The sequence below is a fragment of the Drosophila persimilis genome, unplaced genomic scaffold (genome assembly GCF_003286085.1).
Source record: "Drosophila persimilis strain 14011-0111.01,24,50 unplaced genomic scaffold, DperRS2 tig00000579-arrow-pilon, whole genome shotgun sequence".
In the NCBI taxonomy this organism is placed as follows: Eukaryota; Metazoa; Arthropoda; class Insecta; order Diptera; family Drosophilidae; genus Drosophila; species Drosophila persimilis.
Window position 1 is genome coordinate 3,080,398 of NW_020825322.1, and position 22,548 is coordinate 3,102,945.

The following is a 22,548-nucleotide window of genomic DNA, read 5'->3' on the forward strand; positions in this document are numbered from 1 at the left end:
ACTTCATTATTAGCTGCCAAGTCACAGGCCTTAGCTGGGGGGGCCCTCGTTAAGCCCCAACCGCAGAACATTCCACGCCAAGCAACGCCACGCCACGCCACGCCACGCCATGCCACGCCACCATGCATCCATCGAAGAACCAACCACTGTCTCCGGTCTTCGGTCTCCGGGTACACCTTCATCCCGGTCCGGTCGGGTTGCAGTATGTGGCGAATGCCAGTTGCAGAATTTTATGAGGCCTCCGACTGCTTGGGTGTCGCTTTGTCGCCGACATTTGGCCGGGCAGGTGTCAGGCGGCCTTATTGTCCTGTACCCCTGGCTGGTATCCTGGCTGTGTCCCTATTGCTGTTTGCTCTTTGCCAAACCACTAGAGACATTTTTATGAAGCTTCCTGGGCGTCCTAACCAAATCTTTCTCTCTCTCTCTCTCTCTCTCTATGGTTCACCTTACCACTACCCGGATCTGCATCTGTCTGTATTCCAAACGTATTTTCCTGCCCTGGTCTGACTGTCTGTTTCTGTGTGTGCTTTGTGGTCATAAAACGTGAGAAATTCTATGCCAGGGCCAAAAGGAATTATGAGCGCATTTCGGTTTATGACCACTAAACCAGGCTCAGACCTGGCCACAGCCTAGGTGGAGCAATTTGTAAATGTGTAAATGAGACAGCGGGAGATAAACAATTCTAGGACGCTGCAACGCCCTTGTCCAACGACATTCCTGCGATATATTTACGTATATACTCGTATGTATGTATGTGTGCAGCTCGTAATGTTACTTGAATATTGGCAACAAATTTATAAACCAATTAGCCAAAGGGCTACAATAGAAGAACCTCAAATGGCCCTGATGAAGAGAGGCTAAGGCTCATTTGATTCAATCATTACCCATTGTATTGGGCGAAAAACCGCACAGATTTATTGCTAGTGGTGATCTTATGAATATGGACTAAGGTTATACATACCCACATAAGTAACTATCATTAGATTTTCTGGATGTAATCAATATGAGTTTGACCTGAGACAAAAGATTGTGCCTCGCCAAAGACTGTGTATATTGTTGTGGGATTCTGGGACCGACTCAGCTGCCCAAGTCGTTGACGAACAGAAGTCGCGGGACAACGGGAAATGGAATAGGTTCCTAATGCAATATCTCTGTGGTGATACTCTTGTTACCAAAAATAAATAGCACCGTATCGGTATGCGACGTGGTCGTGCCAATCGATAAGTTATAGCCACTTTAGCAACTGAACGCCAAGAACTTCCAGCTTGGAGTAATTCGTCCTTTTCTGGATTACGTTCACCTCATAGTCACATCGGCAGAGCAGACTCTAAGCCACTTATCGCCGTAGATCGTCGTAGAGGGGGAGACGCACTCACCTGAAAACCGTCGTAGGTCCAGCTGCCAAACTTCATGACGCAGGTTTGCTCATCGAACGGAAAGTACTCGACATCAATCTCGCAGGAGCTCTTGTAAATGGCTGGCGGACGCCACTCCACACGTCCCGTGTAGTTCAGAGTGGCTTTGGTGGCCAGCGTCACCTCGAAATTGCCGTCGGCGCTGTTAAGCAGAGCAGAGAAGGAGGAGGAGAAAGGACCCAACGAGCAGGAGATGTATTCAATTAGAAGGTTTAAGCATGAGTGTCTGACAGCTGCAGCTGCAGCTGCCCCGGGGCGAGTACTCACTTGTTGTAGAGCACGATGTCCGGACGCCAGATGTGATCGGAGGGAACGTGGAGCATTTCGACGCCGCCGTACTCCTTTGGCTCCCATTTTAGTTTGTAATCGTACCAGGACTGCTCCACCCACAGATTGGTGGTCATGATTTGGTTCTTTAGATTGACATCAATCAGTTGCGACAGCTTCAGCTTGATGCGAACGGTGAGAGCGTCCGTAACATTTACCACCGGCCGGACAAGTTTGTTGTAATTGCTCAGCAAATCGTCGTACAATCTCTTGGCATCCGGATTCGCTGTGCTGCCTGTGAAAATATGCAAAAACAGACGAGCTCATATGAACAAATTTTGAAATCACACAACGCTTTCCAGTGGCTATGGATGATATGGTATGTGTTGTGATATGGTATGGGAATAACGGCGGTCAGTCCAAAGGTATTCAGATCTGACAAATATACGTAGTTTTATCGATGGGGATCGGTATCGTAAAAACACAATAAAACATGCACTAGGTAAACTCTTAGGAAGCACATTGATCCAAATTTATTCTAGCGGATATTTAGCAAAAAACGCGAAAGAATGAAGGTGCCGATCCTAAGCTAAATGAAGTTTTCCCCTAGCATCTAGTACATATTTTATTGAATTCAAGCCAACTAAATCGGAACTTGTAATTTCATTGCCTTCTGACCATTCCATTCCATTCGATTTGTGTCTTGCCATCCACCTATATCCAGCCATTGTTTCATTTATTCCGCCATTTCGCGGACATAGTTCAATGGGCAGCCACTCCCCCACTCTCCCACCCCACTCTCCCACCCCACTCTCCCACCCCACTCTCCCACCCACTGGCATGCCTCTTCCTCGGCTACAACACAACATTATGTATATATTCTCACATTATGGTCATTGTTCCTATCGTCCCATCTCCCGCAGCCGCCAAAGTCAATTAATGTGCGGGACATTAAATTAATGATATACGCTGATAACGGATAAACATGCAGAATATGCTTGACCAGGCGGACCACGCCCCCAACCATCTATCCAGCCATCCATCCAGCCATCCAGCCCAACACCACCCATTAACATTGTCTGGCTAATCTGACTGTCGAATGGGTCGCTCTGCTAATTAGCTTTTCGCTTTAGAGGCCTTTGGGGGGGGGCGACCGCATTCGGGGGGGCTGGGCTGGGATCTTTTGGCTTTCACTTTCGCTGCGGTTGCCAAAAAAATAGAAAAAGAGAGATACAAAGGAGAGCAAAGAAAGATGGGAAATCTTTTAATTGATTTATTTTCTCCTGTCTGACATAATTTGTATTGGGCTCTGGGTTCGGCTGGGGGGCAGTCGCTCCCCTCCCCCTCAATTCAGTGGGTTTTTTCATCTCGATTCCAATTCGAGGAACTAACTATTTTAATGCGCTTAGACTTCTGAGAGGAGCATTTTTATTGCTCGCTCTGCTTTCATCTGGCATCGCCCTCTGGTATGTCCTCCGCGGGATCGGTTCGGCAGGGGCCCCATCACCATCCGGTTCTATGTAATAATGATAAGCTGATTAGCGCAAGCCTCGCATAATGACATTGGCGACATTTTACAGCTGCCCCGGTCCTGTTGCCTCTGCCGCTGCCGATGCCTTCCCCCGTTCCCGTGCCAGTGGCCGCACTGTACTAGGCTTCGTCTGACCTGACGGGGGCTCCCGCTAAACCCTCGGGCTATGCTTCCACCCCCAGGCGAGGATGCCAATCAAGCTGGCTCCTGGCTCCTGGCTCCTGACTCTCCTCGTTCCGCTTTCGTCGTGCTCGGCTTGGTTTGCATGCCAACCCGGAGAGAGCTGAGAGCTGGCTGAGAGAAGAAAAAGCATGAGCGGAGTGGCAGCGGGAGGAGCAGCAACAATAGGGCCAACGCTTGACTGAGCTTTTGTCCCACCCGCCTGGCTGAATCCTGTCGCTATTCCTTAGCCCAGTTGATGGTCTGGTCCCACTCCTGCTGTCGTTATAGCCTTTTGCCCGATGCTCTTTGCTGTTGGCTGTTGGTGTTGGTGTTGGTGTCGCTGGCATTGACGGCGCATTAACTCATTTCCTGCATCATTAAGGGGCACCTGCAATTTTCGCACATTTACGCCACAGACGTGTCCAGGATATAAGAGACGCCATCTGCATCTCTTCTCGCCCACTCCCCTGCTGTGTGCGGGCTGGGGACTGGCATAAAAGGGCCAAGGAAATTTGAATAGAGATTGACTACAGGTCAGGATTAATTTGCTGACTATTGGGATCGATCTCCAGACAGGCACTAAGAGGATTCAGTGGAAACGAGGCACGATTTTTTTTTTTTGGTTCCTATCGGAGCACTTCCTATGTGAATGTCCTGCAGATAGATCTGAACAGGAGATCTCACTAGCAGATGCAAAGGAAATAATGACCTATCGTTCCCAAGTCCAAGTTTCTTTACCTGCTTATTGATCTGCCCCACAATTTCATCTCGGCAGAGTCAGAGTCACATCTGCTGTTCCTAATTTTTGGTTACAATACATTTAGCGGTTGGTCTAAGCATCTTAAACGAGCCTTGAGGCAGTGGCAGAGAGTAATTTGAGCAGCACATGGCCTTGCCACTGCCCAAACCCAAACCCAAGCCCAGCCACTTCCATTTTCACTTTCACTGCCATTGCCATTGCCGTCTCTTGCTCATTCATTTGGCAAGGTGTGCGTTTTTGGTGACGACTTTTATGTTACACTGTGCACGGATATGTATACATATGTCTATGGCTTTGTATTGTTGCTCGCGTGGGAAACGTTAAGTTAAACGGACCTTTGCGGCGACCGCTTTTGCCCACTGCCCCCCCACCTTTTGGGCCGTGTAGAGCTGTCATATGAGGCGTATGCTGTATATTGCCTAATCATATCTGTGTCTGGGTTTGTGTGGCTGAGTGCTGTTTGTGTGTCTGTGTGTCTGTGTGGGTGTTAATCGACTGGCTGTTTCCCTGTTTGTGTGTGACAATCACATTAAGGTAACTAAAAAAAGCATTTTATGATTGCTTTGCGTGTTCTCTGCCTTGGCTCGCTCTGTTCATCGTTATAAATGTGTTTATTGTCACAAAAATACTCCCACAGCCATACACATGCATAAAAGCACACACAGATACACACAGATGTACATATGTGCAAGTATTTTGAGGACAGAAACATCCAATGAAAGTTGATTTGTGGCGGCTTCTACTCGATTGTATCTCGGCCACGTTTGCTACTGAATCTACAACCGTATCGCTCTTTGAACTTATACCTGAATCGGAATCTGACTCTAGTGCTGAGTGTAAAGCTTTGAAGTTATGAACCTAATTGATAAGGAAATGTCCAATTAAATTTCCATTTGAATGGCTAACCTCATTTTACCTGAAGTTACCGAGCCCTGCTCGGGGCTCGGATGGCAATTGAAGTTTGACTTCTAATTAAAGCATTTTGCATCATTGTGATTGTCGCATCCGAAAATGCTCGGCTCCCTTTTGGCCACAAACAAATACAATTTCCTTGTCTTTATTGGAACTTCTCTCATCCTCCCATTCCATATGGTATGCATAAAATGTCCAGAATTCAGGTTGGTCCTAACATTTCTCCATTGCTTTGTCCCTCTCTCTCTCTCTCTCTCTCTCTGTTGGACTGACCTCGTTACAGTTGTGTGTCCGACTCCTGAACAATTATGTGCTCCTCTTCCGGTTTTGTTCTGTTGTTCAAGCTCTATCCACCTTCCACCTCCCATCCCCTTGTCCACCATTCCATACAGGACCATGGAGAGTACCAAACACTCTTCACACACACACATTAGGGTTTTCTGCATGTGCCACCATGTAGTCCTTGTCCGTAGTCCATGAACTTCTGATTAGTTTAGCCTTGCACGACGGAGAAGCGTTTCCAGCGGCGACAATATTAATGAATATACAGAGGCAGCCACGCACACGTAACCATACTCACACTCGCACTCACACACTCGTATGCATACAGTTCGTTTCGCGACGTTAAGTCGGATTCGAGCAAGACTTGAACGAATAATTTGAGCAAATGTAGGTACAAGATGGCGAGCCAACCGTCAATTATGATTTTCTATACAAAAATAATTAATATCAGAACATCTTCTTATTATTAAAAGTGATTTAATCGAGAAGTACTTCACAAAGAGCCCTTAACTCTGTGCTCTGGGTAGAGGGCCAGGCTCCGCCCCATTTGCCACTTTTCCTTTCAATTAAATTGCGACTTAAAATAATCCCGACTTATTTATTTATAGTACATACAAAGTAAAATATTCGTTTTCTGACTTCTCGTTTGTTTTTTCTTTGCTTGTATACTGTGGGACACGGAGAGCTCCCCCATTTTATCGTTTGCCCTATTCGGTGGCCCCTCAACACGTTGAAGGCTCAGTGCGGCTTAGCGGCCACATGGAACCAATTAGCTCAAAATGCACCCCCACTATGCGGCTGAAACGCACTGTACAGACTACGATGTATACGATGCGATGCGTTAGAAAGTCTTCTCATTGCCTCTAATTATCCAGTGGTACGCGATGCCTTTAATTAGTCACCGGCTGTGGGTGTGGCCTTTGTTGAAAGATGTTAACGAATGGCATTTGAAAGTGGCTCAAACGATGGATCGCCTGGGTGGTCTCCTCCCCTCCCACTGCCCCCACACCGCCCGTTGTTGCTGCGGTGAATATCTCACCAATCCTGGGCCAAATTTCCCTAGCAAATATTTATAGATGGTATGCTGAACGAGGGCCACACAACAGGCACGTGTTTCTGCCTCATCTTCATTGTCATTTTCATTTCCATCTGCAACTTCCACTTCCACTTCCAGTTCTTTTTTGCTTTAGGTTTTTTCTTCATTTGTAACCGGTCTTCCACTTGTGCTAGTGTGCTTCTGCTTTTCAGCTAGTTCTTTTTCCAGGTTTTTGGCGCTTCGTCTAGTTCTTTTTTGACTCTTTTTTTTCGTTTCTTTCCCGTTTTGCTTACTCAACTGCAAAGGAGAATGCAATTTTTGTGTAAACAACGCCATAAATTCCAATGGAACTAAACAACAAAACGTTGGCATTGGCAGACAAGGCCGAACAGGTTGGGAATAACAGAATGAAAGAGACGGGAAGAGTGTCAAAGAAAGTGAGAGAGAGAAGGAATGTGGGGGTGGGAGCTGCAGCAAAAGAAAGCATTGAAATCATCATGAAAATGTTGGTCCACTTCGCTTATTGTTTGTGAGCTGGGTCCGAGCCGAGGCTGAGGCTGAGTCCGAGAAGGGTTTGTTCTGCTCGCAAATTTACACCCAATTATTTCGAGCGAATGTGAATGATCCGCGGAGTCTGTGCGGAGGTTGGCGCACTGGATGGAGGGGGACAAAAAAGCGAGCAATCCAACTTTTGCTGCAACTGCAGCTGCAGTCGAGAGCCAACGGGGCGCATGAATAATAAAACACTGCAACAAGGAGAGCCCCTGGGTGCAGACCAAACAATGTGAATGTGAATGTGAATGCGAATGCGAATGGGCAATGTGGGGACTTTCGAATGTAGGTGACAAACTGGCCGGGGTTTTGTTAACCCGCCTGCCCTGAACCACCGACAGGACAGGGCTTTCCCGGACAGCTCTTGTCAGGTGCAAAAGGACCACCACGCAATGGAGGAGTAGTGCTGGTTGCCTGCTGGGGTTCCCTGAATGCGGGGCCACAGGCTGTAGTTGTGGCTGAGGGTCTGGCTGTGGGTCTGGGTGCAGGTGAAGGTGCCACGTTCATTGGGCAACACAAACACGTTCCAATCATTCCCCCAGCGTAGGAATGGCCGAGGGAAGCAGGAGAACGTTGCAAGCTAAGAGGGGAGGGACAGTGGCTGTATAAATATTATATGAATTATTTTGCTAGTAGTATTTTTTTCTGCCATTTTTCGAGTGCAAGTGAGGCAACTGACCCAAGAAGATGCCCCAACTGCGAGGAGCAACCAACCAAGCAACCAAGCAACAAAAAAGGAGCAATCACCACATGTGTATAGCCCACCCCAGGGCGTGTGGGCGAGTGGCTGCTTGAATGTGAGTGTTTTAAATGTTGGTAACAGTCTCTGCCACTCAATAAGGAGATCGCATGAGCACCACTCCAGGGCCCCTGTGAAGACAAGTACAGATATTTAATAGATTTAATAGGTTTAGAAGCAATTACAATATACATATTCAATGCCTTAGGTGTGTTGTAATATTCCATTTTTAAAACGTTTCCATCCGATGTCATTCGCTTGCACTCATTGCGGCACTCACCCACATTCAGAGTCGAATTTGAGACTTCCACTCTGATATATTCGGGGAGATATGACCAATTACATAGCCATCAAATGCAAACGAGTGCAATCATTCACTAACTGACACCCTGTTCCAGTTACCATACTCGTATCGCCGTATTCCATTCCCCCATCTTTCATTCGGTCCTATCCTGTCGCTTCATCTCGCTGCTATTCTTGCCTCAGTCATAGTCATAGCCATCTCCTGCTCATATCCCTGCCGATGGCTATAGCTCCATACAGCAGCATATAGCCCCGGCCTCCTGTCAGGCGTAAACGCTCCGTCCGAAGCTTAAATGGCAATATTTTTGCCAAGTGTCAGGCGATGCCCATCAACTATTCCCCCCATCGCCCCAATTTTGTTCGTTTTGTAGGTGTTGCAACCTGATGAATTGAGCGTAGAGCACGTGCATGATCCCCATCATCATTTTTTATGGCCATGCGTCAAAAAAGAAACGAACAAAAACCAAGGAAATGCCTCAGCACCCCCAACTCCCGAAAGCCAGTCCATTCCCTCTCTCACCCATACACCCAGTCCCTATCTGGGTGCCAAAATGTCAGAACGTTTTTGGTCGCTGCATCGAATCGAAGGTCCCCAGTCCACCCCAGTCCACCCCAGCACTCGTGTAACCGAACAGAGGGGAACAAGCTCGCGCGAACAGTCCGACCAGCCTCGAATCAGTGTTGCTGGGATTTCAGTGTTAATGTAAGGAACCCGAAACCGGAAAGCGGAAGTAGGAAATGTCGGAGACACGCACACACCCAGGCATGCAGGGCAGGCAGGGCGGATGGCAGGTCCCCGCTTGAAATAGGTAACGCATTTCTAACGAGCAAAGCCAAAAGCATATATATGTATATGCATAATATAAACATAAAAGATGGAATAGGATGCTATCTCCCGCGAAGCTTGAAAATGTCTGGAAAATTCACTAAACTTCCTTTATTAGCAAATTTTTCGATTATGCTTGCTCAAAAATATAAATGGTATACATATATGGTATTTGATGTGCTATAAGCAACACATATTTATTATACATACATATAGTTACAATTCGATTATGATATCGGTATATAAAAGACGCCAAGCAAATGGAAACTGGGTGTACATATGTTTTCACATAAATTTAAATTATTCAACATTGCAGATGCCATAAATTTAATGTTAAACATTTACGAGTATTGTTGTTGCATTGAGTGTTAATCAGAGAATATTTATTCACGAGTAAAATATTTAATTTTCCATTTCATTAGCTCATCAATGATTGCAAAAAACTGTTTCGTTCAAAAGAGCTTCTTCGTGGAATAGAGATTAAAGAATAAAATAAAATATACACCGTCAGGGCTGAGTGATGTAAAAAGGGAGGACTTAGGACTCGGGGTTCAGCGACATAGACATCGGGAAATCGGTATTTGTTTGCAGGACTGTGTAATTAAATTTTTATTGATGATTATAAACATCTCTGGAACCGTGGGGGATACGCTGCTGGAATTCATTCTGAAACTGTACGACCCCTGGCAAGGGTATTCAGACTTTGCCATTTTGTTGTCGTATGCATTGGGGGGCCACGCCCACTTGCTATGAATGTGTCGAGCTTATTTTTGGCTCGTTTCCCTAGCAAGAAGCCATTTTCCTGAATGAAAGACAGAAGCTAATTACCACTTAAGCATGAAGGCATTATTAAACGTGAAAGACACGACGATGAACTACAAATATTTTTGGAGACTCGTATCTGAAGAGAGAGAGAGAAGTTCAGTTGAAAGCTTAGGGAAATTATGTGTACATTATTGAGGTTAGATTGAGCTGGCCCTATGCTAAAATAAACCGATTTCAGTCATTCAAATATTGCAAAGAATATTCACCAAAAAGGGAGAGGGGTGGGCGGAGAGCATGTTGAGCTCTAGCTCAGTTTTGGGGGCATACTCGTATGAGTTGTGTGCGGTGTGTGTGTGTGTGTGTCTGCCAAGCAAATGACAACGTAATCATGTTGCCTCGAACTGCTTTTGCTGACAAGATAAAACACGCACAAGCGGACGCACCAAACGGAAGCGGAAGTGCAGCCATTGACAGAAGCAGCAGCAGTAGGAAGCATCAGGGAGCAGCTGGGAGCAGCTGGCAGCAAAAAGAAGACGATGAAGATGATGATGATGACGGCATCAGTGATTCGCGATGTGTGTTTGTCTGCTACAAATCTAATATCGCCTAATGTTAAAAAAGCTTTGAGTCGCGGAGCCCCCAAGCTGTTTTCATCTGCTCAGACTCCTGTCACGCGCTCTCACACACACAGATAGACACACACACACACAACATGTCAATGTCAAGTGGTAGATGGAAAGAGCGGGGGGAGCGACGCGGCGGTAGGGGCGGTTTTTGCAGATTGGCAACGCTCGATTGGCAATAAATTGAAATACGCGACCATAAAATCACTTAATTGAGAATTCGTGTCTCGCTCTTCTTCTGCTTCCCGTTCTGGTTCTGGTTCTCGTTCTTTTTTTCTTCCTTTTTTTTTTCTTTTTGAGTGCCATCATTCCAAAACGGGAAGCGGCCAATTCCGCGCGCTCCACATACTCCATATACTGCGCCACTCGTATGTCAGGTTGTAATTGCATTGAAACTACCACTGCTGCACGCATCCCATTCCATCCCATTCCATCCCATCTCCATCCCCAAACCCAGCATCTCCCTTTGCCATCTATCGAGCTTGTCACTCATCGCCTTGCGGGAGACACACGGCTGTGTGGAATGAGGCATGAGGGTCATTTATGGGTAGCTCGCTCCATCTACCGCTCTTCACTCGCTCGCTTTTCCAGTTACTTGATGATTATGGCAAATTGATTTGTTTGCCGCGCACTTTGTGGCTTTTAAATGGCACCACACACATGTCCCCAGACGAGTAGACGGACGGAAAGAGAGAGAGCCACAATCGGAAGACAAATGAGGAATTGGCGGTTAACATTCAACGGAGGACGAGTTGCCAGAAGGTTAAACGGCGGAAGATGATGGTTAAGATTGCATTTGGTTAGCTGTCAATGCTCGAGCCTCAATGAAAAGCCAATTGCCTGAATGACAGGTCACATTTGCGACACTTCTCTTCGGCTTCTGGGGAGGGAAAAGTCGGGTGCCAGATGCCCGAGGGTCGGGGCTAGTACGGTCATTGATAACTAAGTGAGATAAACAAAATGATGGACCTAGCTAGATTATGCAAGATGCTTCCATACAGTTTTCTAAATAAAGATCCTCCTAACGAGCAGAAGAATTCCCGCTCTGAAATCTGACTGCTCAAGCTCTCCAGAAATGTTGAAAAGCTTGACAGTTTCTGCTGACACTGCAAAAGAAAAGAAAAGCACATGGATACGTTGGAAAAGGGAGAACCAGAGGAGCAAGGGAGCAGGGGAGACAAGTTTGAAAGCCGTAAAATGCAATGCGTCACAGAGCTGAAGATTGAACTGCAAGATACATAGATGCAAATACACACCCACATACGCAGCTGCACATACCCATATCGTGAAGCTCTCAAGTGCAGCTGGTAACAAATTTGCACAAAACTCATCCAGGAGCAAGGTGAACGGATGAGCGGTTGAGCGGATGAGCGGATGGGTCTGGGTCTGGGCCTGAGTCTGAGTCTGGATGGAAAAAGTTTGCGCTTTGATAAACAAATACAAATGGTGGAGGGCAAAGCCGGTAACCCCTACCAGGAGGCGACACTCCAGTGCACCATTCTACTTATAGCCGCCCACAGCCAGAGTCCCCACTAGTAGTACAAGCGTATGCAAAACCATCAACGTCATGGCCCAATCCCAATTCCTCTGGTGGCGAACTCACTCCGCTGGTTAGTGCTAGGGTAAGGGCTGGGATATATGGGAAAAATGCAGCACAAGAAATGAGTTGAGTTCGTGGCCATCAGGCGTAAAGTATCTGAGTATCTGGCAGTTGCGCTGCGAAGCAATAGAAACAACTGTTAACTGGTTTATCTGGTTACTGGTTACTGACAAAGTTGGGTGCCAGCGACGCACCGACACAGCGACGCAGCGACGCAGCGACGCAGCGAACGACAAATGTAACTGTCACTTTATGCGAAGCCATTCATGTGGGTCATTGTGGTGTGCGTGTGAGTGTGTACATATACATATGTGTGTGTGTGAAAAGAGATGCAAATTGTATCTTTTCCTTGGAAGGGACTAGACTACTTATTTTCGCGGTATCTGCAAGGTATTTTTATTTGTATGAAACCTTTGAAAAGTGTTTCTTCAAACTGGTCAGATCTTTTAAAGGCCCTGAACGAAGCACTCTCATCTTCGACACCATAAAATATATATTTCATCATTGATCAAGACCTCAATATATGAGCAGAGTGAGGGGGAGTAGTTGAAAGTGTCGTTTAAGAGCATTCTATCCGTCAAAGCTGTAGGTTTAATTATATTAATTTGTATCAACCTGCCGTCACCGAATGGGATACCCTTGAAGAGGGTTCCTCTGCCAGGAGTTAGACCATACCCAACTAAAAGATGCCATCGTTAAACACCGATCAGTTCGAATATCTAAGCTCTTGGGCAGGTTGTCGTTGTCTGAGGAGAAGCACACAAGACAATAGGAGACAGAGGAGGTGCGAGAAAACCACTTAACTGAAACTGGATGCTGACCAACGCCCACCCAAAACATCAAGCAAACAGTAATCTCTCTTACCAAGCAAACCAACTAACCAGCCACCCCTACCGCCCCTACCACCCCAATCGGCCCAACCACCCAGCAGGCACCACTTTAACCTCAGCTCAAGCCTCGACTGAGGCCGTCACCGCCCCCGTCCCCGCTAGCATTGACACGGACACCTTGCTGCGTTGTGGTGTACGCCGTGACACGGGGCGTTGGCCTGGGTGTGAGTGGCGTGCTTATGAGTTCATGAAATGCTCTTTGAATATGCATGAGGCCCTAAGGAGCGTTGAGTGCTGCTCCGGCTCCGGCTCCTGCTCCGGCTCTGGCTCTGGCTCCTGCAACACCAAAAGCAACAGCAACAGCATCAGAAGCAGTTGGGATTTTGGTCTGGCCTGTCGGTGATTTTGGCCTCGGCCCGTAAAAGTAGGCAACACTTTTTTCACACCGCGGCAGCGCGCTGCTCCGCCCTGCTCTGCTTTTCCCAGCTTAGAGAACCTCCTTTCCACCGCCTCACTCTGCTCCCATGAAATGTTGAAATTAAATTAAATTAGAGAAGTTGGCTAGGGAAATTATGGGAAATATTTAAGGCAAATGGTCTTAACGGAGAATGAAAGATTGAGGGGTTGAAGGGAATATTCACTTCGCTGTCGCTGGGAAGTTTCCTTCTTTATTCCGAAGTGGATAAACTTAAGATTAGCTAGAGGGTTCCCCTGACCGCATCACCTAGTCCCCATCTCCTTTGGGGGAGGGGGCATCTTTCGACAAACTTGGGACATTTTCAAATTTCAGTGCGGGCCATTTCAATTCATTTTCTGTGCCCCCATCCCCCACCAACCATCTTATAATATTATTACTCTGTCGCGGAAAGGTGTGAGGCAAGACGGAGTGAAGTCATCAAAAAATGCAAAGGTTAATGCAACAAAACTTGCGACTTGCTACTTGCCACTTGCAACGAGTCTCAGGCCCCATGTACCATGCATAAGCAGCAGACATTGCATTTGGAATCCGCCATAAGCGAGTTCTGCGGGGATTACTCAGAATATATACATACATTTATGAAAAATGCATGACTTGGCTGAAAGCTGAAAGACAGTATCATGAAGTCAGATAAGTAGAGAACAAAAAGGGGGAATTGAAAAGTGCGTTACGAAACAGCACGACAGAGGACCCCTTTTGTGTACCTATTTCTCATTGTCTTGATATGTTACGGCTTGAAAAGGTTACCTGTGAACAGGTATTGATATTCATTATGCACATTTTGTCACATGGCCTTGTTGCTCAACGACCTGCTCCTTTGGACTGCGAAGCATTACTGGGGAGAAGCATGTAAGTGGAGGTTGCACCAGAGTGCTATCTTGAGTCTGCATATCTAAATCCTTTCGAGAGGGTGCTTCGATGATTCTGGTCAATTATACACAATCTGCAGATACTTATTTATGTATCTATGCTAGTATTCTGCAGTATCTGGAGTTTGAAACCAAACTGATTGGTTCCCAAAAGATAAATAACAAATGGACCATTTAAAAATTAATTTACTTAGTTCTCAGACTTGTTGTAAGGCGAATGGTTAAATGGTTTAGAACAATTCAAGATGACGTTGTCAAATGCCGAGTCAAAATTGTTCCTGTAGTACGGCTCCTGTGTTTCTTCCCATGTGAGCTGCTTCTTCAGAGGTTGAGGGATCGTCCCGTCGCTGTTTTCCAGGTGCTGATGCTTCTCCTCGCACAATTCGTAACGCCCGGGCAGCCCTCGGCAGCTACCATTGTGCACACGGACAAACGCTTGCCACATCCGCTCGAAATCTGGCCCACAGACGCCCAACAGCCACTCGGCCTCCAGCATCAGCTCCTTCGGATGCTCCTCCAGTTGCTGTAAGGCTCCAGATGATCCCGGATAGAGGCAGGCATCAGCAGTGCCTGCAGGAGAGCCAAAGTGTTCATTTTGGTGCAGAGGACTACGACTCTTTTAGCTGGAAGAACTTTTTAACTGATCCCTTTGGCAGATTCCTGCGTGACCATGCTCCATTAGCTCCATTATTTCCACGTTCATCGAATGACGTTGATTCCTGTATTACTGTGCCCACAAGTCGATTATTCCAGGGGGTTTAACACAAGAGTCCCTATTTGTCGTAGGTTTTCTGGATTTTTTTTGTCACATTTTGCATTCCATAAAGGGCGATGTTTCTTGGACGATGCCACGAACGAGTTCAGTTTCGTCGTAACAACAATATCCATGAATGACCGGTCCTTTCTTGTATCACGACACCCGAGTAAGCTTTCAAGGCAAATTGCATAAAATCAGCCTAAGGCAGGCAGCATACAGTCTGTATTTCCTCTGGGCTTCTAGGGGTTCTGTGAGTGTGAGTGTGAGTGCTTCTCTGTGTGGGCTTCCAAGTTCTTGTGTATGACAGAGCAAAATGTGAGGGGGGAAAGAGACATAAGTAAATAAATAACTAAAAAGGAAACTCAAACTTGAAGATAAATGCAATTTTCAGATGCACCAGGAAGAGAAAGAAGAGCAACAGAAAACAAAAAACAAAACCCGAAACCCGAAAATAATAAAAAATCAAGTAGAAATGATGGCAAAAAGAAAGAAGAAGAAACAGAAACAGTTGTAGGGGAAGAAGAAGTAGAAGAAGAGCGCTTGCCATTTCCGGTGGAGTCAGTGCTTCGACTTGTTCTGCGCTCGTTTCGCAGGTTTTTCTTTGCGGTTTGTTGCCATGCTTCCTCCTTTCCTCCTTTCCTTCGTTTTCGTTTTCCTTTCGTTTTCCGCAGTGGCGAAACTCCTTTGTCGTAGCTTAACAATTTTCAAGTGTCCCCCGGTCAGTGCGGACGCCTCTTCGCCCCATTCCCCATCTTACCCGATGGACGCATAGCAGGGGGACTCTCGCTCATTTGGCAAACTGGCCAACATTAATGTTTGCCAGGCCAGCAACAGAGGACCAGGGCTCGGACACGGACACGGAAAAGGAGAAGCAGAAGAAGATGCAGCGCCAGTGGCAAGTGAGTTTAAAAAATTGGATGCTGCAACTGCAACTGCAGCAGACACAGCGACAACAACTTAATTTATCAAAACGCTCTCCCGCCGCACCACAGCTCCCACACATCCCACAACTACATACATACATACATATATCGCTGTCTGAGTCAAAGAGCCAACCTTAGAGCTAACCTAATTTTCTGCCAAATTGCCGCGCCGCGCCCACTTGAAGCACAATATTTCTGGCACACAAGCTCGAAATAAATATTTTCTAAGGATATATTGAATTAGTGGGCAAGGAAATGGATACAAATGATTCTCCAACGAAATTTGAAGTCACAAAGCAATATCTTATCTACCAGATTGCAGAATCGCATCATTGTTCCCCCTGCCGGAGCTATGCAGATGTAACGGCCGGATGATACTTCGTTGATGGGAAGAGAGAAAGAAAGACTGAGGGAGATTGAGGTATGGAAACAGCTAGAATATTTGTCACTAGTGGAAAAGAGGATAGAATAGTGCACGAGTATATTTATTTTACAAGTCATATATTAAGTCTTATTGTTAAGTAGAGAATCTTTCAATATAAAAAGCAGCAGGTCCTTGCAGGATTAATGGAATTTTGCAAACACTAAAATATATATTGGTTGCATATTGTATGGATATGGTTTTGTTTATTGAAAGACAGAGGCACGAAGCAGATGAGAGCGTTATATAATTGCAAGACATCAGGGATTTATTTGTATCAATGTCTTGAGTGGGGTACGTCTTGAACAGGCAGAAGACGGGTGGCATTGGTATCCCTTATGTATGCATTGTCACATGGCCTTATTGCATATCGACCATATGCTAATCTTCTGCACCAGTGGATTTTGGATTACATATAGCACATTTCACGTTTTCTGAAACGAAGCCAAAACAAAAATGGAGGGAAGCAAGTGAGCAAGCGTCAGCCAGCTGGCGAAATGGGATATAATGAAGACAAATTTACTATTCTTTTCGTAGTCGTATTTCGCACAGCTCTGGCACTGCCGAGGTACAAAAGTCCATCAAAATCACAAAAATGATCCGCATCTCTCCCTAATCAGCCATCATTAACATACATACATATATCCGAAATCTAATGGCGAAAAACTACAATGTAAGCCTCGACAACTATGATTTTGGGTACAATTTGAAACCCACATGGGCGAGGGCCTCTGGCATCAATCAAATACAGAAACGCACACACAGGCACATTATCTATTAAATGAGCATTTCCCCACCAATTTATAATCAAAAATTTGTCAACACATTCTGTGATTTTGCAGTCTTCACTCTAGCCCCTGATTCCACTCTGAAACCGTTTGCATTGGCCGCCCCGATGCATTCTCATTTGTGTAATTACATTTGGAGCATTTCGAAAACAACAATTAGCGACGCGTTCGCGGACGCGGACGCGACTCGTTTACAGAATGCCATCAAAACTTTCATGTTGCACCAGAGATAGGAGGAAGCAGCAGTCAGGAGGCAGGAAGCAGGAAGCAGCAGAGCCGCAGCAAGAGCAAAAGGCAACATCATCAATCATGCATTTGAAAAGTTTATTAAGGCCCACACACAAGGGGGAGTTGCTGGAGGACTGGGTCGACGGCGGCAGCAAAGGGCAAGTGTACTTAAGAGCTGAAAACTTTTCAATGGCTTTTTGCGCTTGCCAGCAAACTAAGCACAGTCCCACCACCACGGGAAGGACAAGAGCAAGAGTTAATGCAACTGAGCGCACAGACAGTGTTGGACAGCGATTGGGGATGGATTTTGCGACAGTTAGAGATGTGCATTTGTTGACTGACACTGGGATCGATAGGCCTGGAATGCTTTAGGTGGATGCTTTGAGCAATCTAAATAACAATACTTGTTAAATGGTTTTCAAGTTTTATTCACAACGTAACTGTATATTTTTGTACGGTCTCTAGCAACCAATTAATTGAAGGCCACCTAAAATGGTCAGCAAGGGAATTTTGGGGACATTTGCAATGCATTTGCTAAGCTACCTTCGTCTGAGTTTTAATTCTAAGACATTTTTCTTAAAGTACTTTTAATGATAACCTATCGACCGTAAGCTTATACTAAGCCCCCAGGAGGAAAATGGAGAGGAAATCCAGCTGCTCTGTGAATCGGAGCACCCAGTATTTGTCTGGTTCCTGCCAGAAGCTCTCAGTTGCGTTTTCCTTCTGGTACTTTCCGCAAGTAGTCCAGCCCCAGCCCCCCTTTCCCTCTTGGGAATTGATGATGAAAAAGTTTTTTTTTTTGCTGGAGGTTTTCACTTTCGCTTGATTTACAGCGCAGAGATGCAGTCTGCAATAATTTTCCCAGCACTTTCTCTCCCCGTCCCGCTAATCGGCGTGCGTGAGAGTGTGTGTGTGTTCATCAATTTTCAATAACAATAGAAACCAAAAGGAGGAGCAGAAGGAGGAGAAAAAGAACGTGGAGAGTGAACACACGGAGCCAAAGCCAATGCCATAGAGAGCTTCGGTCTAGAGCTCAAGACAATAGAAGCACGTGGCGAATTTACGATGTAAAATCCGAACAGAAAAAAACTAAGAGAAATAAAGTTTAAAAATAGCAGAGAAATCTAGAATTCGCTCGCAAATTTCAATAAATTTCAAATATTAGAAGGAAACTATAATCTTTCCTTTCAATTTTGATCATCATTGACTATTGAGCAATAGATATACATATCTATCGATCAAGATCTAAAAACCTTTTATATTTGATTCCGTTTTAGAGATCCTAGAGTGAAGTACTATCTAAGAGCTACGATGACTCAATAAAGTCAGAATAGTAATTAAAATCTTCATTCTCGATAGAAATAATACTAATAAATATTTAACTTAAAGGATTTTGTATGCTTGTATACGAATATTTTTTTAAAGGAGTCAGGAAATAACTAGTCCTAGAAAACTTCGTAGTATTATAGCCATGTGTTTTATATGACTGTCTCTGTATACGCGTATAATACATATGATGCAATCGCAAACAATTATCTTGAAAAAAACACTTTAAATCACTTTCCGCTGATCCATGCACTTGATGGTCCATGTCTTCCTCTCAAGAATGAAAGGATGAATGCATGGAGGGGCAAGTGTGGCATGTGGGGCATGTGTTGAATGCCGTGTGTGACACGAAGTTATCGCTGTCTGAGCAACTCTCCGCATCGATAGCTGGCCATTGTGGCAAGCACAAACATTGACCACGAATGCCGCAGGCTGCCCAGAAACTCTCCGTCATGCCGGGTCCTGCCACCCCTCCACTCACTTTCTTTCTCCTACCTTCCACACACATATGCACATGTGTACGGGATGTACAAATATCCAGCTTTTCGGGTTTCTCTGTGTGTGTGTGTGTGTGTGTGTCTGTGTGTGCTAAGTCGCGCGAAGACGACGACGCCGAGGACGACATTGCAATGGTGCGGTCATGAATCATGCCAAAAAATTGCAGGCACCGTCGAGGATGGCGACCCAAATTCTGATGGCACTGCTCAGGCCCAGGCCCAGGCCCAGGTCTATGCCGATGCCGAGGAAGACTCCGACTATGAGTGGGGCACGGCTGCGACTGTGGCTCTGCTCCACTTGAGGCAACGCAGACGTCGAACGATGGCGAACGAAGGACAAACGATGGACGTCGTGGCCATGGAGCTTCTGTGCTGCTGCTTCTGCTGCTGCTGCTGCTTCTGCCTCCTGATGCTGCAATGAATTTGTCGCACTGCTTCAGCAAAAAGTGGGCGTACTTCACTCACTCACTCACTGACTGACAGACTGACGCTTAGAGGCAACGACACGCCCCATTTTTGTAAGTGCCGTCGTCGTCGTCGTCGTCGACGTCGACATCGTGAACGCTGTCGGTAGCACTTCATTTTTCAATATTAGCGCCACGTAAGTGCAGCCGCGGGGGCGTGCCAATTGCATTAGTTGAAAGAAGTTGGGATGGGGTTTTCGGGGCTGGACTGGAGTGCTGCAGGAGGAGTGGAGAGGGATAAAGAAGAAATCTGACGGGATAATGGGCGTTGGAGGGAGGACATTGGTATCTCAGTAGATAAAGTACATAGTTAGAGAAGAGATGGTACGGGGCTATATTGGTTGTCTCCACCCTGACAATGAGAAAGCTGGAATACCCTTTAAGAAGTTTAATCAGGCGAAGTTGGTTTTCTTTTATACTCTTGAAGAGGGCATACGAAAATGCTTCATTGGTCAGACACAAGAAAGCATTTCCGATCCAAGTATTTAGATAACCATAAATAAACGAGCCTAACTAGGTGGAACTAGTGTTTTGAAGTTTCTTCTTTCCTGAATAGTCAGATCGGACCATTCAATTGTGTAGGTATATGGGAAGGGATGTCATGATTTAAGGGATTTTAATATAATTAAGATGGATTAATTGGTCATTTACTTTAAGGGTATATCCTACTTGTGTTATCTATGTATGTATGTATATATATACAAAGTACTTATGGGAGTATATATACCACATGTATGTACAATATTATTTAGCTTTAAGTCTGTATGCGAACCGGTGGATATTTTATCCCCCAATTGAAGATGGGAAACTGTTGTCCTTATCTCTATAGGAAATTTAAATACAAAATCAAAGACATTATCTTTAATGAACTCTCCATTAAGTACCAAGTAGTCCCCACAAGCAAGGACAACTGTCTGGGGATGGACTTCAAAAGTTAGTGCTGTGTTATTTTATAACCTATATCAATGCTCCATAATGTCCTCCTAAACTATCTCCAAGACTTCACGGAATATTTGTTTGGGGCTGTGGCTTGGGATATTATTTATAATAAATAAATATATCGAGTAAATGATGTGTATGCTTTATGCAGTTTTCTCTGTGTCCAATATATGCCAAAAAGTTATAGTTTACTCTTTGACCCACCAATTGAAATAAGTAGTTACAGATAGGGAAATAAATAAATAAATAAAAGAGTGGAGAAGAGCGGGGAAGAGTGAAGAAGGGAAAGAGTGGAAAAGAGAAGCTTTGGAAAACTGCTCAGTTGTCGTCGTCTGTTGGTTGATGTTAAAAAAAAAGAGGGCGTTAGTTGCACTCTCGGCCAGGGTCCCTTTATATACATATATCCATATAAGTGTTTGTGTGTTTGTGTGCTTGTGTGTGTATGATAAAGTGTGTTTGTGTGTGGCTCGTTTAATGGCCACAAAGCGGAAACTGGAGCGTGGCAGTTGCTGCTTCTTCATCTTTGCTCGCTGCTGCATTAGCAGCCATTTGCAGCAGCTATTGATGTAAGTGCATATGTGTTTGTATGCATGTGTACAGCGTACAGTGTACCGTGTATGTGTGTGTGTGTGTGTGAGTGTGTGTCGTGCTTTACTGCCATTTATATTTATGTTTGCCTCTGCGTTCGCTCCGTTCCGTTGTCTCCCTCTCTACGTATACCCCCGAAATAATGACATGAAAAATTGTGTTTCCTGCTTTTGGGCGCTGCTTTCTGATTCGGCTTCAGACTCTTTCTGTTTCTGTTTCTTTGGCCATTCCTACGGCCAGCCATCCAGCCAGCTAGACCAGGAAGATTTTCCAGCAATATTTATGGGATTTTAAATCGAAAGAAATTCAATGCTTTTTTAAGATGAATAAAGCGAACGAATGAAACGAAGGAAACAAGGGGGAATCTACGCAAAACACAATTCAAAATGTATGCTTACTTTTGCCATATTATTTTTAATTTCTTTTCTATTTTTCGTTTTGTGTTTTTCATGGCAAATACCTCTAATTGCTGAGGAAATGTGTATATTGTAATACTCAAAGTATAATACTCCGGACTGCCTTCATTCCGATTCGGTCTTTCTCGTGGTTCCTTTTCGATTTGGGGTTTCAGTGAAAGTGGATAAATATATGGGCGGGGGTGGAGAGGGGGGGGGAGGCACATTAAATGCCGGGAGCGGCATCAACCGTGCGGCCGCACGACTGGCCTTGACGACGCGTCGCGTCACGACGCGCATAAAAAGTGGAAAATCAAATCGCAAAACCACGCACAAAAGGCGTTGGCCAGGCCCGAAAGGGAATGGCATGGGTCCTGGGCTAGATCGCAATCAATGCGTTGGCGGCTTGGGTGGGGTTTGGTGTTTGGGGTTTCGGCTCGGGCAGCTGCTTTGATTGTGGGCGTGGCCGCCTTGTTCCAGTTTCGGCTATGCAGGCACACGCACACTCAGACACAGACACAGGCACAGCCACAGAGAGAGACAGACACAAGCGCAGACAGACACACAGATACAGATAAAGAGACAGACACAAAGCTGCGGCCTCATTTTGTGGACGCCACTAAAACTGAAACCGAAACCGAAGCTGAAGCCGAGTCGGGTCGAATCGCGTCGAATCGAGTTGGATTGAGTTCAATGTAGTGCGAGGGGGCGTCGTGCGGACCATTGTCCTTTTTTTTTGTTGTTTTTTGTTGTTTTTTTCTCCCTCTTTTACTTTTTTCGGCCTTGCCCGGTCGCTGCATTAGCCATGTTTGCCTTTTCAGCCATTCTGCCATTCTGCCAGTGGGTCCATTGCCAATTCATTCCCACCAACATTTTCGTACAGTTCTGCACTTTCCATTTCAAGCAAAGCTAATTATAATGTCTTTACTCTGTACGAGCACTCTGGGAAAGGTCATAGGCGCATGAAATGTGCCTTTCAAATTTACATATGGTGCATGGTCTATGTGGAGGGTTGCCCCTAATAGCTGTCGGAAACTCTCAGCCGTGCAGCCCTTATCAATTCGCATCCTTAAGTTTATTGTGAATTGAATTCACATGGTGACATACCATTTCGACCAGTTGATATTGAAAGCCAGTTAAGAAGTTTGCCAGAACCAAAAAAAATATCATCATTTTTAATTCACGAATCACTAATTCACTCAAATATCCCCCAAATGTGGGCAAAAAGATGTCAGAGAGCAAATAGGAAGAATGATGCGACCATTAAAAAAG

General features: G+C 45.4%; 1 protein-coding gene across 1 annotated transcript in view; it reads right to left on the reverse strand.

Moving 5' to 3' along the window:
• LOC6598595 (acetylcholine receptor subunit alpha-like) overlaps nucleotides 1-22,548 on the reverse strand; it is a 49,461-nt gene that overhangs the window by 24,384 nt on the left and 2,529 nt on the right. Inside the window, exons 2-3 of the mRNA XM_026990551.1 lie at nucleotides 1,683-1,977; nucleotides 1,377-1,557 (exon numbers count right to left, since the gene is read on the reverse strand). Coding sequence (XP_026846352.1) covers nucleotides 1,377-1,557; nucleotides 1,683-1,977 — 476 coding nt within the window. The remainder of the gene's footprint in view (nucleotides 1-1,376; nucleotides 1,558-1,682; nucleotides 1,978-22,548) is intronic.